The sequence below is a fragment of the Panicum virgatum genome, chromosome 9K (assembly GCF_016808335.1).
Source record: "Panicum virgatum strain AP13 chromosome 9K, P.virgatum_v5, whole genome shotgun sequence".
In the NCBI taxonomy this organism is placed as follows: domain Eukaryota; kingdom Viridiplantae; phylum Streptophyta; class Magnoliopsida; order Poales; family Poaceae; genus Panicum; species Panicum virgatum.
In genome coordinates this window covers 53,418,450-53,442,099 of record NC_053144.1, presented here as the reverse complement: position 1 = coordinate 53,442,099, position 23,650 = coordinate 53,418,450, and the positions used below count along the sequence as shown (strand labels likewise).

The 23,650-nt window shown below is 49.3% G+C and overlaps 2 protein-coding genes across 3 annotated transcripts; one reads left to right on the top strand and one right to left on the bottom strand.

Annotated features, from left to right (window-relative positions):
* Positions 1-375: 375 nt before the first annotated feature.
* On the bottom strand, positions 376-2,087 carry LOC120652262 (CST complex subunit STN1). Of its 2 annotated transcripts, none has more exons than XM_039930026.1 (2): positions 1,948-2,087; positions 376-987 (listed from the first exon to the last, which is right to left on the bottom strand). In XM_039930026.1, the coding sequence occupies exon 2, from the start codon at positions 984-986 to the stop codon at positions 498-500; it is 489 nt and encodes a 162-aa protein (XP_039785960.1). In that variant the 5' UTR covers position 987; positions 1,948-2,087; the 3' UTR covers positions 376-497. The 2 variants fall into 2 exon arrangements, with proteins under 2 accessions (XP_039785960.1, XP_039785959.1); XM_039930025.1 differs by having other exon boundaries at positions 1,944-2,086.
* Positions 2,088-2,218: 131 nt separating this feature from the next.
* LOC120652261 (peptidyl-prolyl cis-trans isomerase PASTICCINO1-like) lies at positions 2,219-22,303 on the top strand. The gene is made up of 21 exons (XM_039930024.1): positions 2,219-2,547; positions 2,719-2,803; positions 3,090-3,159; positions 3,594-3,691; positions 3,881-4,003; positions 5,098-5,130; positions 5,417-5,475; positions 6,156-6,237; positions 16,831-16,989; positions 18,046-18,103; positions 19,221-19,369; positions 19,465-19,562; positions 19,638-19,707; positions 19,807-19,866; positions 20,283-20,339; positions 20,656-20,724; positions 20,863-20,940; positions 21,339-21,440; positions 21,525-21,596; positions 21,676-22,043; positions 22,186-22,303. The coding sequence occupies exons 1-20, from the start codon at positions 2,474-2,476 to the stop codon at positions 21,958-21,960; spliced, it is 1,881 nt and encodes a 626-aa protein (XP_039785958.1). The 5' UTR covers positions 2,219-2,473; the 3' UTR covers positions 21,961-22,043; positions 22,186-22,303.
* The last annotated feature ends 1,347 nt before the right edge of the window (positions 22,304-23,650 follow it).

The following is a 23,650-nucleotide window of genomic DNA, read 5'->3' as shown; positions in this document are numbered from 1 at the left end:
ATTGTACTTTGGTCTTTGTTCCTCCTTAATTTAATGACATGCAGATCTCTTGTTAGTTAGTACTCCCGTTTTGGCTTTCCTAGATACATAGCTTTTAATATGTATCTAGAAATTGCTTATATCTAGGTGCTTAGCAAAAGCTATGTATCTAGAAGAAACAAAATGACCTATAACTCGGGATGGAGGGAGTACCGTTCAGAGTCAACATCAACTTAAACTGAGAACTCAAAATTAATTTTCAATTCTCAACTGAAAGATAAACACACAACTATTTTCGAACACATGGCTGTTGTCTGGCCCCAAGGGTAGAATCTTACCACCTGGTGATGCTGCATTAGACTTCTTAATGCAGTTGCAAACAGCCCAAGTACTCGATTCAGTGTAAATCTCCCATCACCAATGTATTTCATTAATAAGGATTATTATGCACAACTTGATCATGTAAGAAGAGATTTGCTCTCCAGCAAGTACAGAGATTTACACTTCATAGATTCCATTCAAGTGGCACCTTGAGCAGGTGGCAGATCATAGCATTCCTTGGCCAAGTAAACACATTGTAACCAATGTAACACCTCCGCATTGGGGTCCTTCTCCAGAACCACATCTCTAACAGAAATCTGGATCACACCACGATACATGACAATCTTTCCTCGGACCCTCACAAGAGTGCCTAGATGCACTTCCTCCGACATATTCAATGCCATCTCTGCGGTAGGATCAGAATCTGATGGCCCGGAGGAAGTGTTTGCATTTAGATATTGGCGGTTCAACCATAGGATGCACGGTATACAGCCAGTGCCATCATCGATCAAGAAGCGGAGGAACTTTTCCCTACGGTCACGAGACACCACAATTCCGACAAGCTCTGCACGAGCAACCGTACGGCCACGGCGAAGAAAGGAAGGCGGCGAAGTCTGCTGCACGGTAAGGGACAGAAGGTCCGCAGCCAGAATCTTGATGTGCACGAGATGAAGAGGAGGGTCCATACTGCAAATATTAGGAAAGATATGTTATAAGGGCTTGCTCGACACTTGTTTTAATACAGAATGAGCATAAAGAAAAAACTACCACATCCCTTCAAAACACGCACATAAATCTCAAAGCGTTATTGACTGCTATCCTAAATTCCTAATCACAGGGAACGATCTGCACTGCTGATTGATTTCATTCTCTATCCCATGCCTAGGTAAGGCAGCTACCCACGGGGGCTTCTATTCATCGCATTGTGCGATTTGCGGTTGACACATCGCAGACGCCACGCCCCCGCCTTCCCCCGCCTCCCCCGGCTCCGGCGCCGCCGTCGGCGCCTCTGCCGCCGCCCTCCGCCGCCGCCGACGCTAATCAGCTCGGATCCACGCTCCCCCGCCCGGTGCCTGGCCCACCGCACGTCTCCCCGCCGCCCCCGGCCGGCAGCGTCCCCGCCGCCGACCGCCGCCGCCCACAACCCGCCTCCGCCGCCGGGCTTCCCTGCCCCCCTCCGTTCCTCTTCTAAGGCCGCCGGAGGCCACGGGACCAGCAACCCGAACCCCGAAGAGCCCTAACCCGGCCGGAGCTCGCCGGGGAAGATGAACAGGTGTCGCGGCGCGTTTCTGCGATAGCAAGACCAGAAATCGCGCGCGCGATAAATAGAAAAAGCGGCTACCCACTCGCCTTCTATCAACACTATTTTGTTTTATATATGGTTGGTCCTTTCCTCGAACACCTGAAGTGCAACCCAAATGTGCCCCAAACCACCACAGTTCCATTCCATGAATCACCACCGTGCCTCTACATGATTAAAAATCCAGATGCAATAAAGGATAAATTTACTAAATGTACGCACGATCATCAATAGCAACCAAATAATATGCAGTTCCCAATTCTCCTGGGCTGTTGGTGAAAGAGTTGATCGAGACGAACTGAAGACAAGAGATGAAAGGAAGGGTACCCTTGCTCTGAGTTACCTACAAAATTTAGGGGAGAGGTGTCGGTGCCGAGGTCTCTTCGACCGCCCCGCGTCGCCGGCGGACGACGATCACGCGCGGCGGTGGCTGCCGGAGTACGCGTGGCGCGCCGCGCCGCGCCGCCGCAGAAGAGAGAGGAGGCCGCGGCGAAGCCAGTGCTGAGGGATATTGGGCCTGGAACGGGAGGCCCAACGGCCCATGCTGAAGAGAAGCAGGGCCCACTGGACCGCGCGACCCAAGTCAAAGCTGGCCAGCAGCGAGCGAAGCTTCGTTGGACTCTCCGCCGGCGACCCCGGCGAGTCCACCACCACCACCATCCACCCGCCTCGACCCTAGGAGTCGCTAGGTGAGCAGCGCTGCCGCTACCGCTACCGCAACTGCTCCGCCTGCCGGCCATTAATGCGCAGCGACGCTCGCACACGGAGCCCTTGATTGCGCGAAGAGATCGAACCCTTGGCCTGCCTCTTCCCCCTCGTTTCGACGCGGCGGCGGCGGCCGGCGAGCACATCCTCCGGGAGCTAGCTTCGGCCATGGCCGACGACGGCGCCGAACTCCCGCCGCCCGCGAAGAAGAAGTCACCCGCCGAGGAGGCGGCCGAGAAGAGGTCAGTCCCTGCCCGCCCCCCGGATTCCGAAGTACGCGAAGTCCAATTGCGCAACTTAGTTTTGTGTTTTTGTTTCCGGATATATTATTATTTCGCAATTCAGCTTTTCCATTCGTTGGTTGAACTGCTGCTGCTTGCTTGTGATGACGCGATGTTTGTGTTGTGCGGTAGGAGGAAGAAACTCACCCCTGGGAGCTTGATGAAGGGGCTCCTACGGTCTGGGAGCGGAGATGCTACCCCTGTGGACGGCGATCAGGTTACAACGTCCACCTGCAATCTCCCCTTCCTATTAATTAATGCTCTGTCAATGTTAACAAAACTTGTTCTAATGGTTAAGTGAAACTCTTTTGCTGAAATGTTCTCATACAGCTTACATATAATAGAATCTTTTCTTTTTCATTTAGGACGAGTGAGTTTACATTGTTCATGACTGCACTTTTTCCTGGCCCTCATAATGGTTTTAAGACAGTCCTGTTTTTGCGATTATAGGCATATGGAATTTTAAGTGGGTAAAATATTGCTCATTTGTAACAATTGCGCAGGTTATAATTCATTGCACTACCCGGACAATGGATGGTACTATTGTCAATTCTACAAGAAGAGAGCATGGAGGTAATGCAATATCTTTCTGCACTTTTCACCTTATGTATATACTGCAAATATTTTGCACTGAATCATGGAGATAACCTTGAGTTTAGAAATTCTTATTTTATTAAAATTTTGTAGCTTCCATATCTTTTTTCATATTAATTATAGTTTGCTTTCCCTTCTGCTCTGAGATGAGGTATCTTGCTTCAATTTCTGACAATTTCTCAGTCGCAAAGGGCTAGAGAGTTTATTTTTCTTTTCATAGCACAATTATGATTCTAGATTTTATGTTGCAAACATCCTGTTTTGCTGTTTTTGTTGGCATGTATGCGATTTGAGAGAGAAAAATATAGTTACATGAATTTTGCGCCTCAAATATTTGCCACATCTATATGAGTAGTCAATTCAATTAGAGATGCAATTTAAATCATCTTCTCTTTTATTCTTATAATTTACAGGTAAAGGAATTCCTCTCAGGTTTGTCTTAGGGAAGAGCAAGATGATCCTAGGCTTTGCTGAAGGCTTCCCAACAATGCTGAAGGGTGAAATTGCTATGGTATTTCTTTTGAACTGGCTAAAACCTTTTAATTGATATAAACAATTTTATTCTAATAAAAATAAAGAAGACACTACTCATTTTTAGAGAGAATGCAACTATTCAAACATGCAAATGTCAATAATAATGGAAGTACTTTTTATTTATTTTTGTCCCTTTGTGCTTTTCGCTTACAATTTCCCTTTTCAGTTCAAAATGCAACCAAAAGTTCACTATGCTGAGGACGATTGTCCAGTTGCAGCTCCTGATGGCTTTCCAAAAGATGATGAACTTCAATTTGAGATTGAAATGTTGGATTTTTTTAAAGCCAAGGTTAGTCTCCTTAAATGATTGCTTGAGAAATGATTGTGTGTTCAACGGTGCTGCCCCTAGCATTCCTGTGGCTCTTGCCCGGGCTAGGGAGGAAGCCCATTTGTGGAGTTTAGCTGGTGCTAAGGGACTGCCCTTTGACACGGCCAATGTTGTTGTGTCTTAGTGGGAGTGGGTGGTGTGGTCAGGTCTTACTTGAAAAGCATAGGTGATTAAGTTCTTGCAGGGTTAGAGTGTGGGTGTGTGTTCGGGTCTATGTATGACTCTCTTCTTCTATTAATACAATGATACGCAGCTCTCCTGCGTGTTCGAGAAAAAAAAAGTAATGTCAAATCACTTTTGGAAAATAGTTTCCTTATCTATTTTAGTAACTTTATATACAACACATATGATTTCAGAAATTGTACGCAATATTTTGTTACAAAAAGAGATATTGTCAATATAAGTGATGGCTCAGTGTCCTGGGCTGCAGGGTACCTAATGTGGTTGTTGACATGACATTATTTTTCATCTTCATAACCCAAATAATACTGTGTCTACCTTTTTTTTTCCTGGCAACACATGTCCCTAACTTCGCATATAGGTTTTTTGGCCAGTATATCCAAATAAGTAGTAGAACATAATTGTATTCATCACGTATGAAATTGTTTATCAATTTTAATGATACGCTTTTCTCTTCTCCTGACTAATATTGATTGCATCAAATATATAAACTGTTGAGGTTAACTTTTTCATGCAAACAGGCATTTTTAGTCTGACTATGGTACTTGGTTCACTTAAGCTCAGTTCGTCAAGTTTACGCCATAGAAAAGAAATTGATTTTCTCTCTTGCGGTCACTGTCTCAATTATTTCTTGATTTCATGGCTGCTTTCCAACGTAACATTTGAAGAACTAATGAGATTCAAAATATGTATTTGCTACTTTTGGTTACTCATGTTTACGCCGTAGAAAAGAAATAGATTTTCTCTCTTGCGGTCACTGTCTCAATTATTTCTTGATTTCATGGCTGCTTTCCAACGTAACATTTGAAGAACTAATGAGATTCAAAATATGTATTTGCTACTTTTGGTTACTCATTCTGCTTATTTTCTGTCAGGTTGTGGCTGAGGATTTAGGGGTTGTAAAGAAGGTGAACAGCCTCCTCATATGATTGCAGGAAATATGCTCTATTATTCAGCTAGACAGATTCTGAATTCTTTTTTTTTCCTTCGAATTTGCTTGGAGTACCGCTAAGATAGTCCTTGTCTTCTTCAAACTTTGTCAGTGTTATTTATTTAACTGCCATTTTAGATTCCTTTTTTGTGGGTTTGTTCAATAAGTGGTCTAGTTTTTTTCCCGAGGACAATAAGTGGTCTAGTATGTGAGGCTGGATGCTTCATCTCTGTGACAATTTTTTTCCCCTTTGAATATGGCAGATAATTGATGAAGGCAAGGGATGGGAAACACCTAGAGAGCCATACGAAATAACAGCACGGTAAACTATTTACATTTTGAATTTGCAGAATGCTCATCTAGTCGTTCCATGCTTTAGCTGTATTCGTTCATATGCTTTTATTCTCTGTGTCAGTTGCTTAATCTATGTGCTTAGAAATTGTCAACATGATTGCTTATACTGTGGATTTCTGGCATGGAGAGGAATGGATTGATTCATGCCTCGGATTTATTGTTGCACCGTGTCTGTACAAAATGCTCTTTAGACGTGGTTGGGGATGCAAGTTTTGCCTTCTTTGGATCATCGGGTCAACCCAAAACTCATTCAATTGAGCTCATCCAGATTTCAAAGCAAGAAAAAGGGGTTGCAAATAAACTAAGGCAATGACCTAGGACCCATTGGGTACCCACTTGTGACCAATATATCCTTGGCTTCGACAATTAGCTGGTATTAGCACCATGGAAGTTAAAGTATTTGGTGCAAACTAATATATATGCCAGTCTTGTTGTACTTTGACTGCATTCTTATCTTCTCTGCCCTCTGCAATTGCCATTTCTGTTTACAATAGTTTTTTGGAAGACACTTCATAAATGTGACCTATGATAATTTTTTTTGCCTGCCTGAATATTTTTTTCTTGAAAACGCATGAGAGGTGCGCCTCATTATATTAAGAAGACCTGCCTGAATATTATCTGAATTAAGATATTGTTTAACATTTCCAGGATAACTGCAAGAACAGCAGATGGAAAAGAAATTATTCCCGGTAAAGAAGAGACATATTTCTTTACTATTGGTAAATCTGAGGTCAGTGACATTCTTGTGCGTGTATAGGAACATATGATTTATTAGTATTATGTGTTTCTTCAAACTCTGTTGCATGTAGCAGGATAAAGATACAGTGTACTTCAAACTCTTCTATTGTAGAATATTCTACAACTTTGAGAACACATAATCATAGGACTATAGAAGATAAAATGTTATATTATCTCTTTTGAAGTTGTTTACAAGGATATAGAAATTTAGTAGCTTGCTTGTAGCACAGTGGATGATGTGTGTTTGGCTGGTGGGTTTTCCTTTAATATACATGTACTGTGTAACATCTAGCAGTTAATTCAGTGGAACAATCTGTACTGCTAACTGTTGGTGTATATGTGAGTGGCCCATATGGCCTGTGTGTTAGGCCCATCTAGAGGCCCATGTACAGCTACTATATTACCCACCCTTCTAGGGTTTGGAGGAATACACTGAATATTCTCTCCTATATGGTATCAGTTTAGCCTCTCCTCTTCCTCCCTCTCCAGCCGCCGCCGCCGCCATGGCCGGCCGGCTGCCGGCGCCGCCTCCCCTCTCCTCCTTCCCTCCCCTTCCCACCGCCGCCTCCCCTTCCTCCCCTGTTCCGGCCGCGTGGCCCAGATCTGCCGCTGCCGCCTTGGCTGCCCTAGCACCCCTGCCCGACCCTGCCGCCGCTGCCGCGAGCGCGGGGGCCGGGGGGCGCCGCCGCTGCCGCCGCCACCGCCAAGGCCCCCGCCTCGGCCGCCGCCGTCGCCTGGGCAGCAGGCGCCGCCGTAGCCGCGGCCGATGCAGCCCCTCCTCCTGCATGGCCTGCGCTCGGGATGTCCCCCGCGGATGCGCCATACGCCACAGCTGCCTTTCGCGGGCAGCAGATCGTCGCCAGCGTTGCTACGGCCGACACCCTCCTCGCTGCAAGTCCGAGGCTGCGGCGGCCCAGGAGCGGGTCGCGCGACTGCCCTCGCTTGGGAGCGCGAGCGCTCCGCGGCCGATGCTCTCACTCGTCGGGTTGCCGAGGCGGAGTACCACTTCCTTGCCTCCTCCGGCAAGCAGCCCGTCGTCCCCTTCACCGAGCACGGCGCTTCGTCTTCCCACCAGGCTCCGCCCTCTGGATTTGGACCCCAGCTCGACCCGACCGACCCCATGGTCATCCAGCTCCACCTCCAGGCTGCCGGCGTCCAGAACATCAAGGCGTTGATCTCCGTCCTCCTCGACCCTACGTCCTCCTCCTACGGGCACTGGCCGGACCAGGTCCTCGCCCTCCGCCGCTACGCCCTCGACGACCACGTCCTCCTTGACACGCCGGTCGAGGCGCGGGACGTGGTGTGGCTGCGCCTCAACAGCGTTGCCATGTCCTGGATCTTTGGGACCATCTCCCTAGATCTCCAGGACATCGTCAGGACTCACGGCGGCACCGCGCAACAGGCCTGGCTGGCGCTCGAGGGGCAGTTCCTTGGCAACGGCGAGTTCCGCGCTCTCTAGCTCGACGCCTCCTTCCGCACCTTCGAGCAGGGGGACCTCTCCGTTGGTGAGTTCTGCAGGAGGATGAAGGGCATGGCAGATGCTCTTCACGACCTCGGGTGTCCGGTGCCCGACAGGGTCTTGGTGCTTAATGTCCTGCGGGGTCTCAACAGCACCTACGACCACCTGCGGACATGGATCACCCGCCAGAGTCAATTCCCGTCCTTCCTGCAGGTCCGGGACGACCTCGTTCTCGAGATCACCAGGGGTCCTGCAACTGGCTCGTCCTTGTCCTCCTCCACCGCGCTCGTGGCTGCTCCACCGGCTTCCTCCGCTTTGCCTGCCACCTCCCTCCTTGGTGCTCCTCCCACCGGGCAGACCGGGGGTGGAGGGGGGGGGCGTGGTGGACGACGTCGGCGGGGGGGGGGGGGGGGGGGACGTGGTGGTGGTGGTACTGGTGGCCCTGCTTCTGGAGGTGCTGGCACCGGTGGTGGTGTTGGTGGGGGCCGTCGGGGCACGCCGACTCCGGCTCCCGCTCCTGCTCCTGCCCTTAGAGGTACACCCTGGCCATCCTTCAGCAACCCATGGTCAGGGCGCATCTCGATGTGGCCGTTTCAGGGTGAGGGAGGGGGGCCTCGTCCTCAGCTCCAGCCGGCGGCCATGTTCACCGGTAATGCTCCTTTGTTCGCGCCGTCCTGGACTCCACCCGTTAAGCCCAGCCAGCCACTGACCTGGCTTGGGGGATGGGACCAGACCGCACTGGCGCAGTCCTTCAGCACCATAGGGCTGACACCGCCAGTCAGCACCGAGTGGATCGCCGACTCAGGTGCCTCCTTCCACACCACCCCAGATGCCGGTATCCTCTCTTCTGTCTGACCCCCACATCCCTCTTGTCCTTCTTCCATCATGGTTGGCGATGGGTCTTGTCTTCCTGTCACCGCCGTGGGTTCTGCTCATGGTTCTTTCTGTCTTCCCGATGTGCTTGTTGCTCCTCAGATGATTCATAGTCTTCTTTCCATTCACCAGTTTACTGCTGACAATTTTTGTTCCATCGAATTTGACTCCTCTGGTCTTACTGTGAAGGATTCGGCTTCTCGGCGTCCGCTCCTTCGATGTGACAGCTCGGGGCCCCTTTACACCCTTCGTCTTCCTGCTTCCGCTACTCCGCATTCGACTTCTTCTTCGTCTGCTGCCTTTGCTGCGACGCCGTCTTCCACCACCTGGCACCGCCGGTTTGGTCACCCCGGCCGCGACGTTTTGGCTCAGCTCAGTCATAGTACCGATGTTTCTTGTACTAGGGCTCCTGCTGAGCACCTCTGTAATGCTTGCCAGCTAGGTCGTCATGTTAGACTTTCTTTTTCTTCTTCTTCTTCGCATGCGACACATGCCTTTGATCTTGTTCACTGGGACCTGTGGACTTCTCCTGTACCCAGCATTTCTGGTTATAAATACTATCTGGTGGTGGTTGATGATTTCTCTCATTACTCTTGGACTTTTCCTTTGCGCGCCAAGTCTGAGACCTTTCCCACCCTCCTCCACTTCTTTGCCTGGATGTCCACTTAGTTCGGCGTCATCATTAAGGCCGTCCAGTGTGACAACGGGCGTGAGTTCGACAACACCACATCCCGTTGTTTCTTCCTCTCTCGGGGTGTTCAGCTGCGTATGTCTTGTCCGTATACCTCTCCTCAGAACAGCAAGGCTGAGCGGATGATTCGCACGACGAACGACGTCATGCGCACCCTTCTGATCCAGGCCTCTCTGCCTCTCCGCTTCTGAGCTGAGAGTCTCCACACCGCCACCTACTTGCTCAACCGCCTTCCGTCCACAGTTTTCCTTGCTCCCACTCCACACCACGCTCTTTTCGGTACCCCTCCTCGCTACGACCACATTCGTGTCTTCGGGTGTGCATGTTATCCTAACATCTCCGCCACTGCTCCTCACGAGCTGGCGCCCCGCTCGACTCGTGTGTTTCTTGGTTACTCCTCTGACCACAAGGGGTACCGATGCTTTGACCTCAACTCTCGCCGGGTCCTCATCTCCCGACACCTTGTGTTTGACGAGTCGGATTTCCCCTACTCCACCTCCTCTACACCTTCCCCTGACCCCGAGTTGGAGTCCCTGTTTTCGCCTGACCCGGTGGTTCAGCCACCTTTGTCTCTCTGTCCTTTTCCTGCAGGTTTTCCTGGTACACCGGCACCGCCTCCGGTGATCTCTGCTGCGCCTCGCGCGGCCCCGTTGCCCTCTGTCACGCCACGCGCGGCCCCGGTGTCTCCTGCTGCGCCACGCGCGGCCCCGGTGCCTCCTGCACCTGCGCGCTACGCTCAGCCGGAGGCTCCAGCGTCGCCTACGCCGGAGCCGTCGCCGCCGCCTCCTACACCGGAGCCGTCTCGCTCTCGTGTCGAGCCGGTAGTGTACCACCCGCCCGTCATCCATCGGGACCCTGGTCATATTCATTCCATGGTGACTCGGCGGATGGCTTCTCAGCCCGTGACTCTCTCCGCCATCGAGATAGAACCGCGGATCTCTCCGGTACCCTCCTCTGTCCGCGACGCCCTGGCGGATCCTCACTGGCGTCGCGCGATGCAAGAGTACGCGTCTCTTCTTGCCAAACAGACGTGGGACCTCGTGCCGCGTCCGTTTGGTTGCAATGTGGTCACTGGCAAGTGGATCTGGACGCATAATCGTCGGGCTGATGGTACACTGGATCGCTACAAGGCTCGCTGGGTTCTCCGGGGTTTCACCCAGCGACTTGGTATAGACTATGATGAGACCTTCAGTCCAGTGGTGAAGCCTGCTACAGTGCGCACGGTCCTCTCGCTCGCTCTCTCTCGCTCATGGCCTGTGCACCAGCTGGATGTGAAGAATGCTTTTCTCCATGGCACTCTGTCAGAGACAGTCTACTGCAGTCAGCCAGCGGGATTTGTGGACTTCAGTCGTCCGGATATGATTTGCCGGCTCAACAAGTCTCTCTATGGTCTGAAGCAGGCTCCTCGGGCTTGGTATTCTCGGTTTGCCACGTTCTTACTGACATTGGGGTCACCGAGGCCAAGTCTGATACTTCTCTGTTCATCTACCGCCGTGGGGATGTGACTGCCTACCTGCTGCTCTATGTTGATGACATTGTGCTCACCGCCTCCAGTCAGCAGTTACTTCAGCGCATCATCTCCTCTCTGCAGCAGGAGTTTGCTATGAAGGATCTTGGGCAGCTCCATCACTTGGGTGTTACTGTTGAGCCTCGCCCGTCTGGCCTTCTCCTTCACCAGCGGCAGTATGCACTTGATATTCTCGAGCGGGCTGGGATGACTGATTACAAGCCATGCTCCACTCCTGTCGACACTCAGGCGAAGCTGTCTGCTGATCTGGGTGATCCCGTGGCTGATCCTACTGCCTACCGGAGTCTTGCTGGTGCCTTGCAGTACCTCACCTTCACCAGGCCGGACTTCACATATGCCGTTCAGCAGGTCTGCCTTCATATGCATGATCCCCGGGAGTCACATCTTGCTGCGCTGAAGCGTCTCCGCTACGTCCGTGGCACTGTTGACTTTGGCCTGGTTCTTCACCGCTCTCCCTCTGCTGAGCTGGCTGTCTACACCGACGCTGACTGGGCTGGCTGTCCGGACACTCGCCGCTCCACTTCCGGCTATGCCGTCTTCCTGGGCGGCAACCTTGTTTCCTAGTCGTCCAAGCGGCAGTCGGTTGTCTCCCGCTCCAGTGCCGAGGCGGAGTACCGTGCTGTTAGCGAGGTGTATAGGCCGGCCCATGGGCCTTGGTTAGCTGGCCGTGTTGGCCTTTAGGGTTGGGCGCCACACCTGTCTAGGTGCGCCCCCCCCTTGGGATTTCTCTTGATTGATTAGGATAGGCAAGTATCCCCTAGATTGGATATTCTCATATTCCTCGGCATCCTTTCCTATATGTACATGTACTCGTGCTTGGCACCCTAATCAATTCAATCTATTCCCAGCCATATCTTCCTTCATGGTATCACGAGTCCGGGTTTTCTCTCCGATTCAATTTCCGCTGCCCTAGCGCGCCGGCCATCGCCGAGCAGCGCCTACGCGCCGGCAATCTGCCGCGCCGCGTCTACCTCCCCTGTACGCGCGCCGGAGCCTCTCCGACGATCTTGCCGACACCATCTCCACGGGCGCCATCTCCGCGCGCGATGCCTGGCTCGCTGTGGAAACACAGTTCCTCGGTAACCGCGAGACGTGCGCCCTCTACCTCGACGCCGAATTCCGTGGCTTCTCTCAAGGTGATCTGTCCATTACAGATTACTGCAAGCGGCTCCAGCGGATGGCCTCTGACCTTGGCGCCCTCGGCGAAGTCGTATCGGATCGGACCCTCGTCCTCAACCTCATCCGCGGCCTCAACGAGCGCTTCGCCAACATCGGCCTCCATCTTCGGCGCAGTCAGCCCTTCCCCTCCTTCCTCGCGGCAAAGGAGGCCTTGCGCTTGGAGGAGCTCACCTTCGCGCATCAGGCTGCGACACCGACAGCCCTCGTCGCCACGCAGACAGCCGCGCCCTCTCCTGCTGGCGGCACCAGCAACTCCAAGGGCGGCGGCGGCTCTGGCTCCGGGGGTGCTCAGGCGAAGCCCTCCAAGAGCCGCCGCAGCAAGCGCGGTGGCGGCGGGAACAAGAAGGACGCCGCCACCTCCTCCCAGCAGCCTGCCGGTGGCGCCAAGGGGGGCAGCAGCCTGCGCCCTGGCCAACATTCTGGAACCCGTGGTCCGGGTCTATCCAGATGTGGCCAGTCACACGTCCTCCCCAAGCCCGCCCTCCGCAGCAGGCTCAGCAGCAACAACAGGCCCTGCTGACCGCGCAGCAAGCGACTCCTCCACCGACCCCCACCGCGCCTGCCGGACAATGGACTCCACCAGCACCGGGTTACTACAACCCGCTCGCCGGTCTCCCTTCATGGGACTAGCAGTCGCTCGCCTCGACGTTCAGCACCATGAAGCTCAACCCGCCACAGAACACAGAGTGGTATTTTGATTCAGGTGCCTCCTCTCATATGACCCCTCATGTGACCACCCTGTCTCACTCCCTACCACCCCAGTCTTCCACTCCCTCCTCTATTGTTGTCGGTATTGGTTCCCTTCTGCCTGTCACTGCAATTGGCTCAACTGACTTACACAAATCCTTACATCTTAATAATATTCTGGTTTCACCTCCACTTATTAAGAATCTCATTTCTATTCGTCAGTTTACTTCTGATAACAATTGTTCTGTGGAGTTTGACCCTTCTGGTTGTTCTGTGAAGGATCTCCTGTCCAGGAAAGTGATCGTCAGGTGCAATAGCTCCGGGCCGCTCTACCCGCTGCACCTTCCGGCTGCTGCTCACTCCCTGGTCGCCACCTCCACCGCCTCCCTCTGGCACCGTCGCCTCGGTCATCCAGGTCGCGACGCCTTCAGCAAGCTCGCGTCCATCCTCCCGGCGTGTTCCAGCGATGGCGGGTCTTCCATTTGTCATGTGTGTCAGCTTGGGCGTCATGTTCGCCTTCCCTTTAGTGCATCATCGTCTCGTGCGAATAATAATTTTGATCTCATACACTGTGATTTATGGACCTCTCCAATTGTCAGTGTGTCGGGTTTTAAATATTATCTTGTCATTCTTGATGATCACTCGCACTATTTGTGGACTTTTCCTTTACGCCTTAAGTCTGACACGTATACCACCCTCACTCACTTTTTCGCTCGTGCAAACCCAGTTCGGCGTCACCGTCAAGGCAGTCCAGTGCGACAACGGCAGAGTTCGATAACTCCAGCGCCCGCACGTTCTTCTTGACCCATGGCGTCCACTTGCGCATGTCCTGTCCCTACACCTCCGCCCAGAACGGTAAAGCTGAACGCATTATTCGCTCTACTAATAATGTTGTTCGCTCCCTTCTGTTCCAGGCATCAGCACCTCCATCCTTCTGGGTGGAAACTCTCTCCACGTCTACCCACCTCCTCAACCTGCTACCCACCAAAACACTCGACTCCGCAACTCCGCACTCGGTCCTCTTTGGCACCACGCCGACATACGACCACTTGCGTGTTTTCGGATGTACGTGCTATCCCAACCTCTCCGCAACCACCCCTCACAAGCTAGCTCCTCGCTCAGCCTTGTGCGTCTTTCTGGGTTACTCTGCTCATCACAAAGGCTATCGCTGCCTTGACCTTGCCACTAACAAGGTCTTCGACGAGGCCTCCTTCCCGTTTGCTGAGTAGCACCCCCAGCCTGTCTCCCCGGCGGCTCTCGAGTTCTTGGATAGCACTGACTTTGTGGCGGCTCCTGTTGGACCGTCACACCCCCCCTGTGGTTGCAGGTACACCCCCCCGCTGTGCTGGCTCGAGCCCATTGCTCGCCGAGCACAGCCCTGCCGTTGGCTCGAGCCCGTTGCTCGCCGAGCGCAGTCCTCCCGGTGGCGCGGCACCGTCGACCACCGCACCGCCATGTGCGGCTCCTGGAGCGCTCTCCCCTGCACTGCCACGTGTGGCCTCCGACGCCTCCGCTGCACTGCCACTGCGGCTCCCGACGCCTCCGCCGCACTGCCACGTGCGGCCCCGACAGTTCCGCCTGGCTTCGCCCCTCGCAGCCCGGCCATTCCAGCAGGCGCATCACTTGCACCTGGACTGGATCGCCAGGCGGCGCGTCCCCTTCCACCGGTGCAGCCCTACGCCCGCGTCTACTCGCGGCGAGACCGGGCGGCTCCACCACCTCCCGTCAGCCCCGGCGCCCCTCCCCTGCCCAAGGGAGCCGTGCCGGTGGTTCCCGTCGTCAACGAGCATCGCATGGTCACTCGTGCGAAACTCGGCTTCCGGCAGCCTGCGCTCTTCACCGCGACTCCCTTGTCTCCGGTCCCGAAGACCTTCCGTAGCGCCCTCGCCGACCCCAATTGGCGGGGGGCTATGGAAGAAGAGCATGCAGCCCTCCTGCGGAATCAGACCTGGGATCTGGTTCCTTGGTCACAGCGTGCTAATGTGGTTACCGGCAAGTGGATCTTCAAACACAAGCTCCAAGCTGACGGTTCCCTGGAGCGGTACAAGGCTCGCTGGGTTCTGCGTGGATTCACTCAGCGGCCAGGTGTGGATTTCGATGAGACATTCAGTCCTGTGGTGAAGCCAGCAACCGTCCGCACTGTTCTGTCCCTAGCGCTCTCTCGACGGTGGCCCATTCACCAGCTCGACGTCAAGAACGCCTTCCTCCATGGCACGCTCTCAGAGACAGTCTACTGTGCTCAGCCAGTTGGTTTTGAGGACCCTGCACGCCCTGATTTCGTCTGTTGGCTCAACAGATCTCTCTACGGGCTGAAGCAGGCTCCCCGAGCATGGTACAGTCGCTTCGCAGCATACCTTCTCAGTTTGGGATTTGTCGAGGCCAAGTCAGACACCTCTCTGTTTGTCTACCGCCGCGGCGCCGACACCATCTACTTGCTCCTGTATGTTGATGATATCGTCATCACAGCCTCCTCACCAGCTATCCTCCAGCGCACCATTCAGGCCTTGCAGCAGGAGTTCAGCATGAAGGATCTGGGGGAACTCCATCACTTCTTGGGGATGCATGTACAGCGGTGTGGCTCCGGACTTCTTCTCTCTTAGCGGCAGTACATGCTTGACATTCTGGACCGCGCAGGTATGGCCGAGTGCAAGCCGTGCTCTACTCCGGTGGACACCAACCCCAAGCTGGCGGCTGATGGTCCACCTGTTCAGGATGCCTCTGACTTCCGGAGTCTCGCCGGTGCTCTGCAGTACCTCACCTTCACCAGGCCAGATATCGCTTATGCCGTTCAGTAGGTTTGCTTGCACATGCATGATCCACGTGAGCCGCACCTTGCTGCCTTGGAGCGTATCCTGCGCTACATTCGAGGCACACTGCACCTGGGACTTCTTCTCCGGCCGTCTTTGCAGGGTGAGCTGACTGTGTACTCTAACGCAGATTGGGCAGGCTGTCCAGATACTCGCAAATCCACATCGGGTTATGCGGTATTCCTTGGGGACAACCTGGTCTCATGGTCGTCGAAGCTGCAGAACACAGTGTCCAGATCCAGTGCAGAGGCAGAGTACCGTGCTGTGGCTAATGGTGTTGCCGAAACCACTTGGTTGCGCCAGCTTCTCCTCGAGCTACATGCACCTCCTCGGCGTGCTTCCTTGGTCTATTGTGACAACATCAGCGCCGTCTACATGTCCTCCAACTCCGTCCAGCATCAACGCACCATGCACATTGAGATTGATCTTCACTTCGTGCGGGAGCGTGTTGCTGTTGGTGATGTCCGCGTCATGCATATTCCAACATCGTCACAGTACGCCGACATCTTCACCAAGGGACTTCCGTCTTCAGTGTTCTCGGAGTTCAGGTCCAGTCTGAACGTCCGCGCTGCCGACGATCAGACTGCGGGGGCGTGTTAGCGAGGTGTATAGGCTGGCCCATGGGCCTTGGTTAGCTGGCCGTGTTGGCCTTTAGGGTTGGGTGCCGCACCTGTCTAGGTCCCCCCCTTGGGATTTCTCTTGATTGATTAGGATAGACAAGTATCCCCTAGATTGGATATTCCCATATTCCTCGACATCCTTGCCTATATGTACATGTACTCGTGCTTGGCACCCTAATCAATTCAATCTATTCCCAGCCATATCTTCCTTCACGTGCTGTCGCTAACGGCGTGGCGGAGGCGTCCTGGCTACGACAGCTCTTGGCTGAGCTCCATAGCCCGCTCGTCTACTGCGACAACGTCAGCGCTGTGTATTTCTCCACCAACCCCGTTCAGCATCAGCGGACGAAGCATGTGGAGATCGACTTGTACTTCGTTCACGACAGGGTCGCTATCGGCTTGCACTTCGTTCGCGACAGGGTCGCTACGTTCGCGACTGCGGGGGGGGGGGGGGGGGGGGTGTTGGTGTATATGTGAGTGGCCCATATGGCCTGTGTGTTAGGCCCATCTAGAGGCCCATGTACAGCTATTATATTACCCACCCTTCTAGGGTTTGGAGGAATACACCGAATATTCTCTCCTACACTAACTTATTGGTCATAATATAATTCTAAACTTGACACTAATTTTATTTAATTGGCAGTAAAAGCATATATGGTTCATTTTGATTCAAGTTCTTTTTTTTTTTTTTGCCCTCTAACTAATTCTTGTTGCAATATCCTTGTTACTGTTCTAGTTTAGGTACCTAAAGGGCTTGAGATGGGTATTGGAACAATGGCACGCAAGGAAAAGGCGACTATTTTTGTTAGCAGTACCTATTTGACAAAGTCCTCACTAATGCCACAGCTTGAAGGCCTTGAAGAAGTTCATTTTGATGTTGAACTGATTCAGTTTATTCAGGTATTGTCATAGCTGTTTGTAGTTTCATTTTGTTACCCATATTTTCGCTATGATCATGCATCTTTTTATTAATTAGAATTAATGTTAAGGCCTGCTGTATTTTGATGGCATCCCATGATTGTCCAAGGCTGTTTCTTCATAGAATAGAGTATACCTGATGATGATTTAGTCATTATGGTAGTGCTTTGTTTTTGACTAGAAGGTTATCATATCTACCAGAGCACTGCAATGAAAATGATTTCGTGGCGTGTTACGAGTGGCAAGGCCAAGGCACCATGTCAATTATTTGAAGAGTTTCTAGATCAAGGTCACTGGAGCCACAATTCATCTCCTAATCCATTCATTGTAGCAGATAATTTCATATCAAGACTGCTCTAGCGTATCAGTACTCCTATCTAGACTACCAACCTAGAGATACAAACCAGTCATGCTGATCATCAGCCCATCCTAAGCTCTTTTGCTTTGCTAACCATGTGTATACCTTGGAACACCAATTAAGTGAGCGGTGAACTGATTGAGCCTGCTTGCATCCCTACACCAACTTAAAGTGTTTGAAGGTTGGTTGATCACCTACAATCCACTAACCACTAAAGAAAGTATCATGCGGTCTTGTTTAAAGATTCTTATGATTGGTATTATTTGAAGATCTTCCATTAATAAAATGCATTCGCTTAGGAGGTTTTGAATCTGATGTTTCTTGAGACTCAGAATAGTGTATAACTTTTGGGTAGATTGAAACAAAGAATGCAATAATGGAACAAGGGTATGACCTCTAAATTTCCAGATATGCTTGTCCAATATTTGAGTTCCAAAAATCACTTTATGTGCTCATTGGTCAGGCATGAAGGGTTCTTGCTATAATAGATTGATCTGATTCTCATATCTAAATTGGCTGATGGGAGAGATTATGGTATTCTAAGAGTTGAGGAGTTCTGATGCATTTGAACTATCTGATTAAGATCAATCTTTCCTTTAAATAGTACCTATATCTTATTGTTATGGAAATATCACATTCTCCTACTGCATTTAAAGTTTTTGTGTTGGATGCATTAACAGGTGAGGGACATGCTTGGTGATGGTCGCCTCATTAAACGACGAGTAGTCGATGGAAAAGGTAGATAACCTTAATATTCTGTTTTGTGTCAATTTCAATTCATATGTTTTTTTGGTTAGGATGGAAGTTTCTTCTTGTGTCTACTATGACAACCTATTTGCATAACTTCTCTAGAACAAACTAAATTACCTTGCACAAAATCATGGTACAAATGGTCGCTCCCTTCTCAAAATTCACCTATTGGACCTACGGAAAAGGAAAACTGGAACTTTTTACTTCTGTCATTTGGGTTAGTGTTATATTTGTGTGAGGTGCGAGATAACTTTTAAAAAAAATGTGAATAAGGGATCTATTTTTCTACTACTTGGTTTTGTTGACACAAAGGCTACCTTTACATAGCTAAAAGACAAAGGGGATTGAGTGAATGTAAATGGATCCCTACTCATCAGCTTTTCTACTTTAACTAGATTTAATATATTTTTCTTTCAGATTTTGTATCCAGGGGTTCTGATATCCCATTTTGTGAATGCAGCATGTAGCAGTGTTTCAAAAAAAAAAACTCATCAAAAGATTGTGTATGCACTAAAGTAAGCCTGCAAAAAAATTAAAATAAAAATCAGAGGTCAATTCATCCTAGATGTCAAGAAGCAAAATAGAAGCAGTCCATCCACCATTGTTCATCATGCGCTAACAGTAACACTTTGTTTTTATGGTCTGTTTCAAAGATGAATTTGAGATTGAGCTGCTTTGCAATTTTATATAAGTTTATGTATTGCATAGATGATTTTTATGGATTTTTTGCTAATATGGACACCAGAAAGCCCCTGGTCACCAACCAATTTTTTTTTCTCAAACATGGAGGACCAGCCAATTTCCCAATATCGAACAAGTCAAGTTGACGTATATCTATTCTTATTTATTAATGGTGTCTGTTAATCTGAGTAATAGCACTAAAAACAGCCAAAATTCAGGTTATGGGCAGCATTAGTAATGTGAAATTAGACAAACTGGTTTGTTATTTATTCTTTAGTTTAATAAAAACTTGCAGGTTGTTCACTAAATAAACCCTGCAGATGGATGTAAAACATTTTAATCTTTGATGGTTTAACTGTTCTTTGTTTTGATTATATTATGTAGTTATACTTGTGTACTTCTTTTTGTTCCTTACAAATGTTAGGTGAATTTCCAATGGACTGCCCTCTTCACGATAGCTTATTAAGAGTGCATTATAAGGGTATGCTCCTTGATGAATCAAAATCGGTATTTTATGATACACGAGTTGATAATGATGGTGAACCATTGGAGTTCTGTTCCGGAGAAGGCTTGGTAAGTAATATCACATTAACCTTTGTCACACTATACAATGATCAGTTGAATGGAATCTTTCTGTTAAATTTTCAAATTGACAAAGCATTTTGTAGGTTCCTGAAGGATTTGAAATGTGTGTTAGACTAATGCTTCCTGGTGAAAAATCTGTTGTCACCTGCCCTCCAGATTTTGCATATGATAAGTTCCCAAGGTTGTATCAAACATTATATTAGAGTCCATTTTTGTAATGGAGCTTTCTGAATAATGTTTCTTGTGGTTGCAACAGGCCAGCAAATGTTCCTGAAGGAGCTACTGTTCAGTGGGAAATCGAACTACTTGGATTTGAAATGCCCAAGGTAATGGACCTTTTTATCCATCTTTGTTTTCATTAACACCAAAGTGGTTTGTACTATTGAATCTTCTTTCTTCTGACAACTATTCCAAATTTAATTTAGGATTGGACTGGCTTGACCTTCGAAGAAATAATGGATGAGGCAGACAAAATAAAGAACACGGTATACTAACTAAAACTAATTATGCTTTGCTTGCCAATTTGTATCCTATGAGCTTGTCATAAGTGCATCTTTGCATTGTGTATACATTAACAAACTGAATTGCCCATCAAAATTATAGAACTTCCTTGTTTTCCATTCTATGTGGACAAATTGATCACTGCTATTTGGAATGTTAGCTAAAAGGACATACAAGCAATGTTTCTCAAGATGTTCAGTTGGTTTAAGATGCTCTTAGTATGAACATATAGAAGCCTTTCAGCTTACATTAGTCCATTAACTGAGTCTGGTTTTATTGGTGGTTTTAGTCCTATATTTTAGCCATTACTTGTTTACATGATATGGGATAATTGTGTATCTGCTGTCAAACACTTGTACTTGCTATGCTTGACTGTTTCTAAATCGGAGGCCTTTCTCAGGGTAACAGACTGTTTAAAGAAGGAAAGTTCGAACTTGCAAAGGCAAAATATGATAAGGTATGGCCTTCACAGGATCTGGAATTTGTATACGGCAAATTGATGTTTATCATAATTGACTTACTCTCGTAGTCATATAGATAGTGGGTGAAGGCACATTTTGTTCTGCTTACTAATTGAATTGCTATATTTGTCATATGATTGAAGGTGTTGTTCTTTCTTTGTGATATTGATCTTGTTATCTACGTCTTTCCAGCAATTTTAATTATTTTTCCTCTGCATGGTCCCCCATGATGTTCCATTAGTACATGTTCTATATTCATTAATACATGTTTTCTCTTTGCCTGATACAAGTTTAAAACTATTTCCCCTGAAGGTGCTTAGGGAGTATAACCACGTGCATCCCCATGATGATGAAGAGGGGAAAATCTTTGCCAATTCAAGAGTATGATGATACTCTGTTCCAACTTCACTCCTACCATGATATTTTGATGCTTGGGATCAATTGACCATTTTCTGGCACATCCTCCTCCTGTAAGCATATTGAAAGATTTATTTACCTTCTCTTTTGTTACACATGCAGAGTTCTCTACATCTAAATGTTGCTGCTTGCTACCAGAAGATGGGCGAATACAGAAAATCCATTGAAACATGCAATAAGGTATGTTTTTCTCAAAATATTAGTAGATATTTTGAAATAAGTGCCTTTGCTTAATAGTCCGTATATGATAATTTGGCTTTAGCGTTGTAATGGATTTCCTTACTGCATGTATCAAAAGAATTTCATTTGCTGCGTATATAAAAAAAATACTGCTGATAGTATGTTTATGAATTATGATGTTCAGTTTTACTTAATCCCCTCTTGGGTTGAAAATTATGCATTTGTCTGGAAAATAGTAGCAGTCACATATGTGCTTCCACATGGTACATCAAATTCTAGCACAAGCCCGTGAATTTGTTAGCTGATTCATTTTGTTTCACATAGCATACATCACTGCCCTAAGCTTTGTGATGCTGAAGCTAAATTGGGGAGCTTATTTTCGTTTACTGTTTGAGCAGGTTCTGGAAGCCAATCCTGCGCATGTTAAAGCTCTTTATCGGCGAGGAACATCCTACATGTTACTTGGGGAATTCAATGATGCAAGGAATGATTTTGAGAAGGTTAGTAACACCATACTTAAGTGCATGTCTAATTTTTAGCAAGAACCATTGCCCTAAGCTACATGTGTTGTGCTTATTTATCAGATGATTACCATCGACAAATCATCAGAGCCAGATGCTACAGCTGCTCTTCTTAAACTTAAACAAAAGGAACAGGTATATGTGCAATAGAGCCACCTTAACCCAAACCCTTAAAAATTCGGGGCTGACATCAGATGGACAATTTGTAAATCAGGAATCTGAAAGGAAGGCAAGGAAGCAGTTCAAAGGGCTCTTCGACAAGAAACCCGGAGAGATATCAGAAGTTGGTGCAGAATCAGAGGGTGGGAGGGACTCGGATAACGCGAAAGGCTCTGGTGAGGCAACAAGCGCTGAAAGAGATGCAGACACAATGGGCAGTCGGAGCAGAGAATCAGAGTATGCCTTCGAGGAAGAGAGGCCAGGACTGCTCGGCCGCGTGTGGCCTTCTGCGAGGAGGATCTTCTCGTCTCTTGGACTCAACAGGTGCACGATACTCTGAGGTTCCAGGATCATAGCGGTGGACGATGAACTGTTTCGAGCTCTGTGACAGTTGGTTTACTCGGTGAAAACCTTTAAAAAAGGGTCAGTTGGATCCATGCCACTACAACTTCTTGAAATTGGATCTCATGTTGAAATCCATGCCATTGAGTGGCATGATTTTGAACGTGACACCCAATTTCACGGAGTTGTGGTGGCATGAATCGAATTTTCCCTTTAAAAAAGGTTGTTACGGGAAGTTTGGATGTGTGGGAAACGAACCATGTGTAAAATGCAACCAGTGATGTAAATGAGAAGCGATGAGGAAGTACCGGCCGTTCTGCAAATGTGGAAAATTGGTCTCAGTTCTAGTGGTGCATCCATTTTTGGCGATGGTGATGCCACGGCAAATCTAGTTAGCTTTGCAAATGCCTCCGCGGTGGGTTGCTGCTCGCTGTACAGAGTGCACGTCGGATGGTAACAGGACAGCGACCGAGCGCAGGGAAGTATCCATCTTGACAGTGATTTTTCTTTTTCCGGTGACCGTGTCTTAGTCTCTCGGTACATTTTAGAAGACCAGGCCTGTAGCGTGTTGCTTAACGAGGGTTGACATTGCATCCTGACGCCTGTGTGATCATCGCCCCCTGATCTGATCCTCTCCTTTATCTGTCAGCGCTCGTTGATAAGGAGTATGGGCAACAAACACTAGCCACTGGTGTCTTCTACGGCATGCAATGATTCTTCTAGGATCTTTAGGTGTAAGCTTGCCATCTATAGAATCTTTCTGTTGACATGTCGCAGCTTCGTGAAGCTAGCAGAAATTCCCCGTTGGTACTTGGAAATAGTGGCCAAATCACTGTACTTAGCTAGTACGCGTGTTCACCACCCCATGGATTGCTTCGCAGATGGCACCCAGCCTGTACCAGTGGAAGGAGTCGAGACGAGTGTCGCGCTGCGTCTGCTGGCCGTCGGCAGGCACTGAGGGGTGAGGACACATACTCAAAAGGCATGTGCCACTCGCGGCTAGCTCGTCGCCGAGCCCTCCCGCCCCTCCTGGCCCTGGCCAGATCAGATGAGATGATTCTGCGGCAGGTCGCGGCCCGGTGGTTAGGCCTCACCAAACCGCGACGGGGACGTGCGCGCAGCATAGCCCGTAGATGTCAACGGACCCATCCATCCATGCCGCGGCCGTCGCTCTCCTTCACCTACTCCCCGCGGAAGCGTCGTCACCCCCGGCTGGCTTCAGAGTTCAGAGCTTCAGATACTCTTGCGAGTGGAGGCGACAACCTTGACTTAGAATCTCAGGACAGGCTTTGTTGGATCCGGATCATCAGGCGCTGACGAGACGTGCCGGCCGGTCGTTACGAATTCACGCTAGCTTTCTTTTTCTTCTTTTTTGCAGGTCCAATTGATGCAAACTTTGAGCCTTGAGGCATACCGTATACGGGTCGTTGAACTTGTAACCTTGTCCTATGTGTGTGTGTGTGTGTGTTGGCCTACACCACTGATTTTATTTAGGAAAAAGTCCAAATTAATTCCCTCAACTATAGCCAAAGTCTTGATAACCCCTAAACTATAACTTGATCCAATTTACCCCATGAAATATGTCATTTAGTTCATTCTACCCCATAATACAATTTATTCTTTTTGTTTCTCCATACACAAGTTGAATTTTAACCTCAAATTTTGTAGGGTGGCAGTGGACATCAGGA

Coding starts and splice junctions, on each gene's coding strand:
- LOC120652262 (XM_039930026.1), bottom strand. CDS start 986: ATGGACCCTCCTCTTCATCTCGTGCACATCAAGATTCTGGCTGCGGAC.
- LOC120652261 (XM_039930024.1), top strand. CDS start 2,474: ATGGCCGACGACGGCGCCGAACTCCCGCCGCCCGCGAAGAAGAAGTCA. Junction 16,990..18,045: donor AACTGATTCAGTTTATTCAG/GTATTGTCATAG, acceptor ATGCATTAACAG/GTGAGGGACATGCTTGGTGA. Junction 18,104..19,220: donor ACGAGTAGTCGATGGAAAAG/GTAGATAACCTT, acceptor TACAAATGTTAG/GTGAATTTCCAATGGACTGC.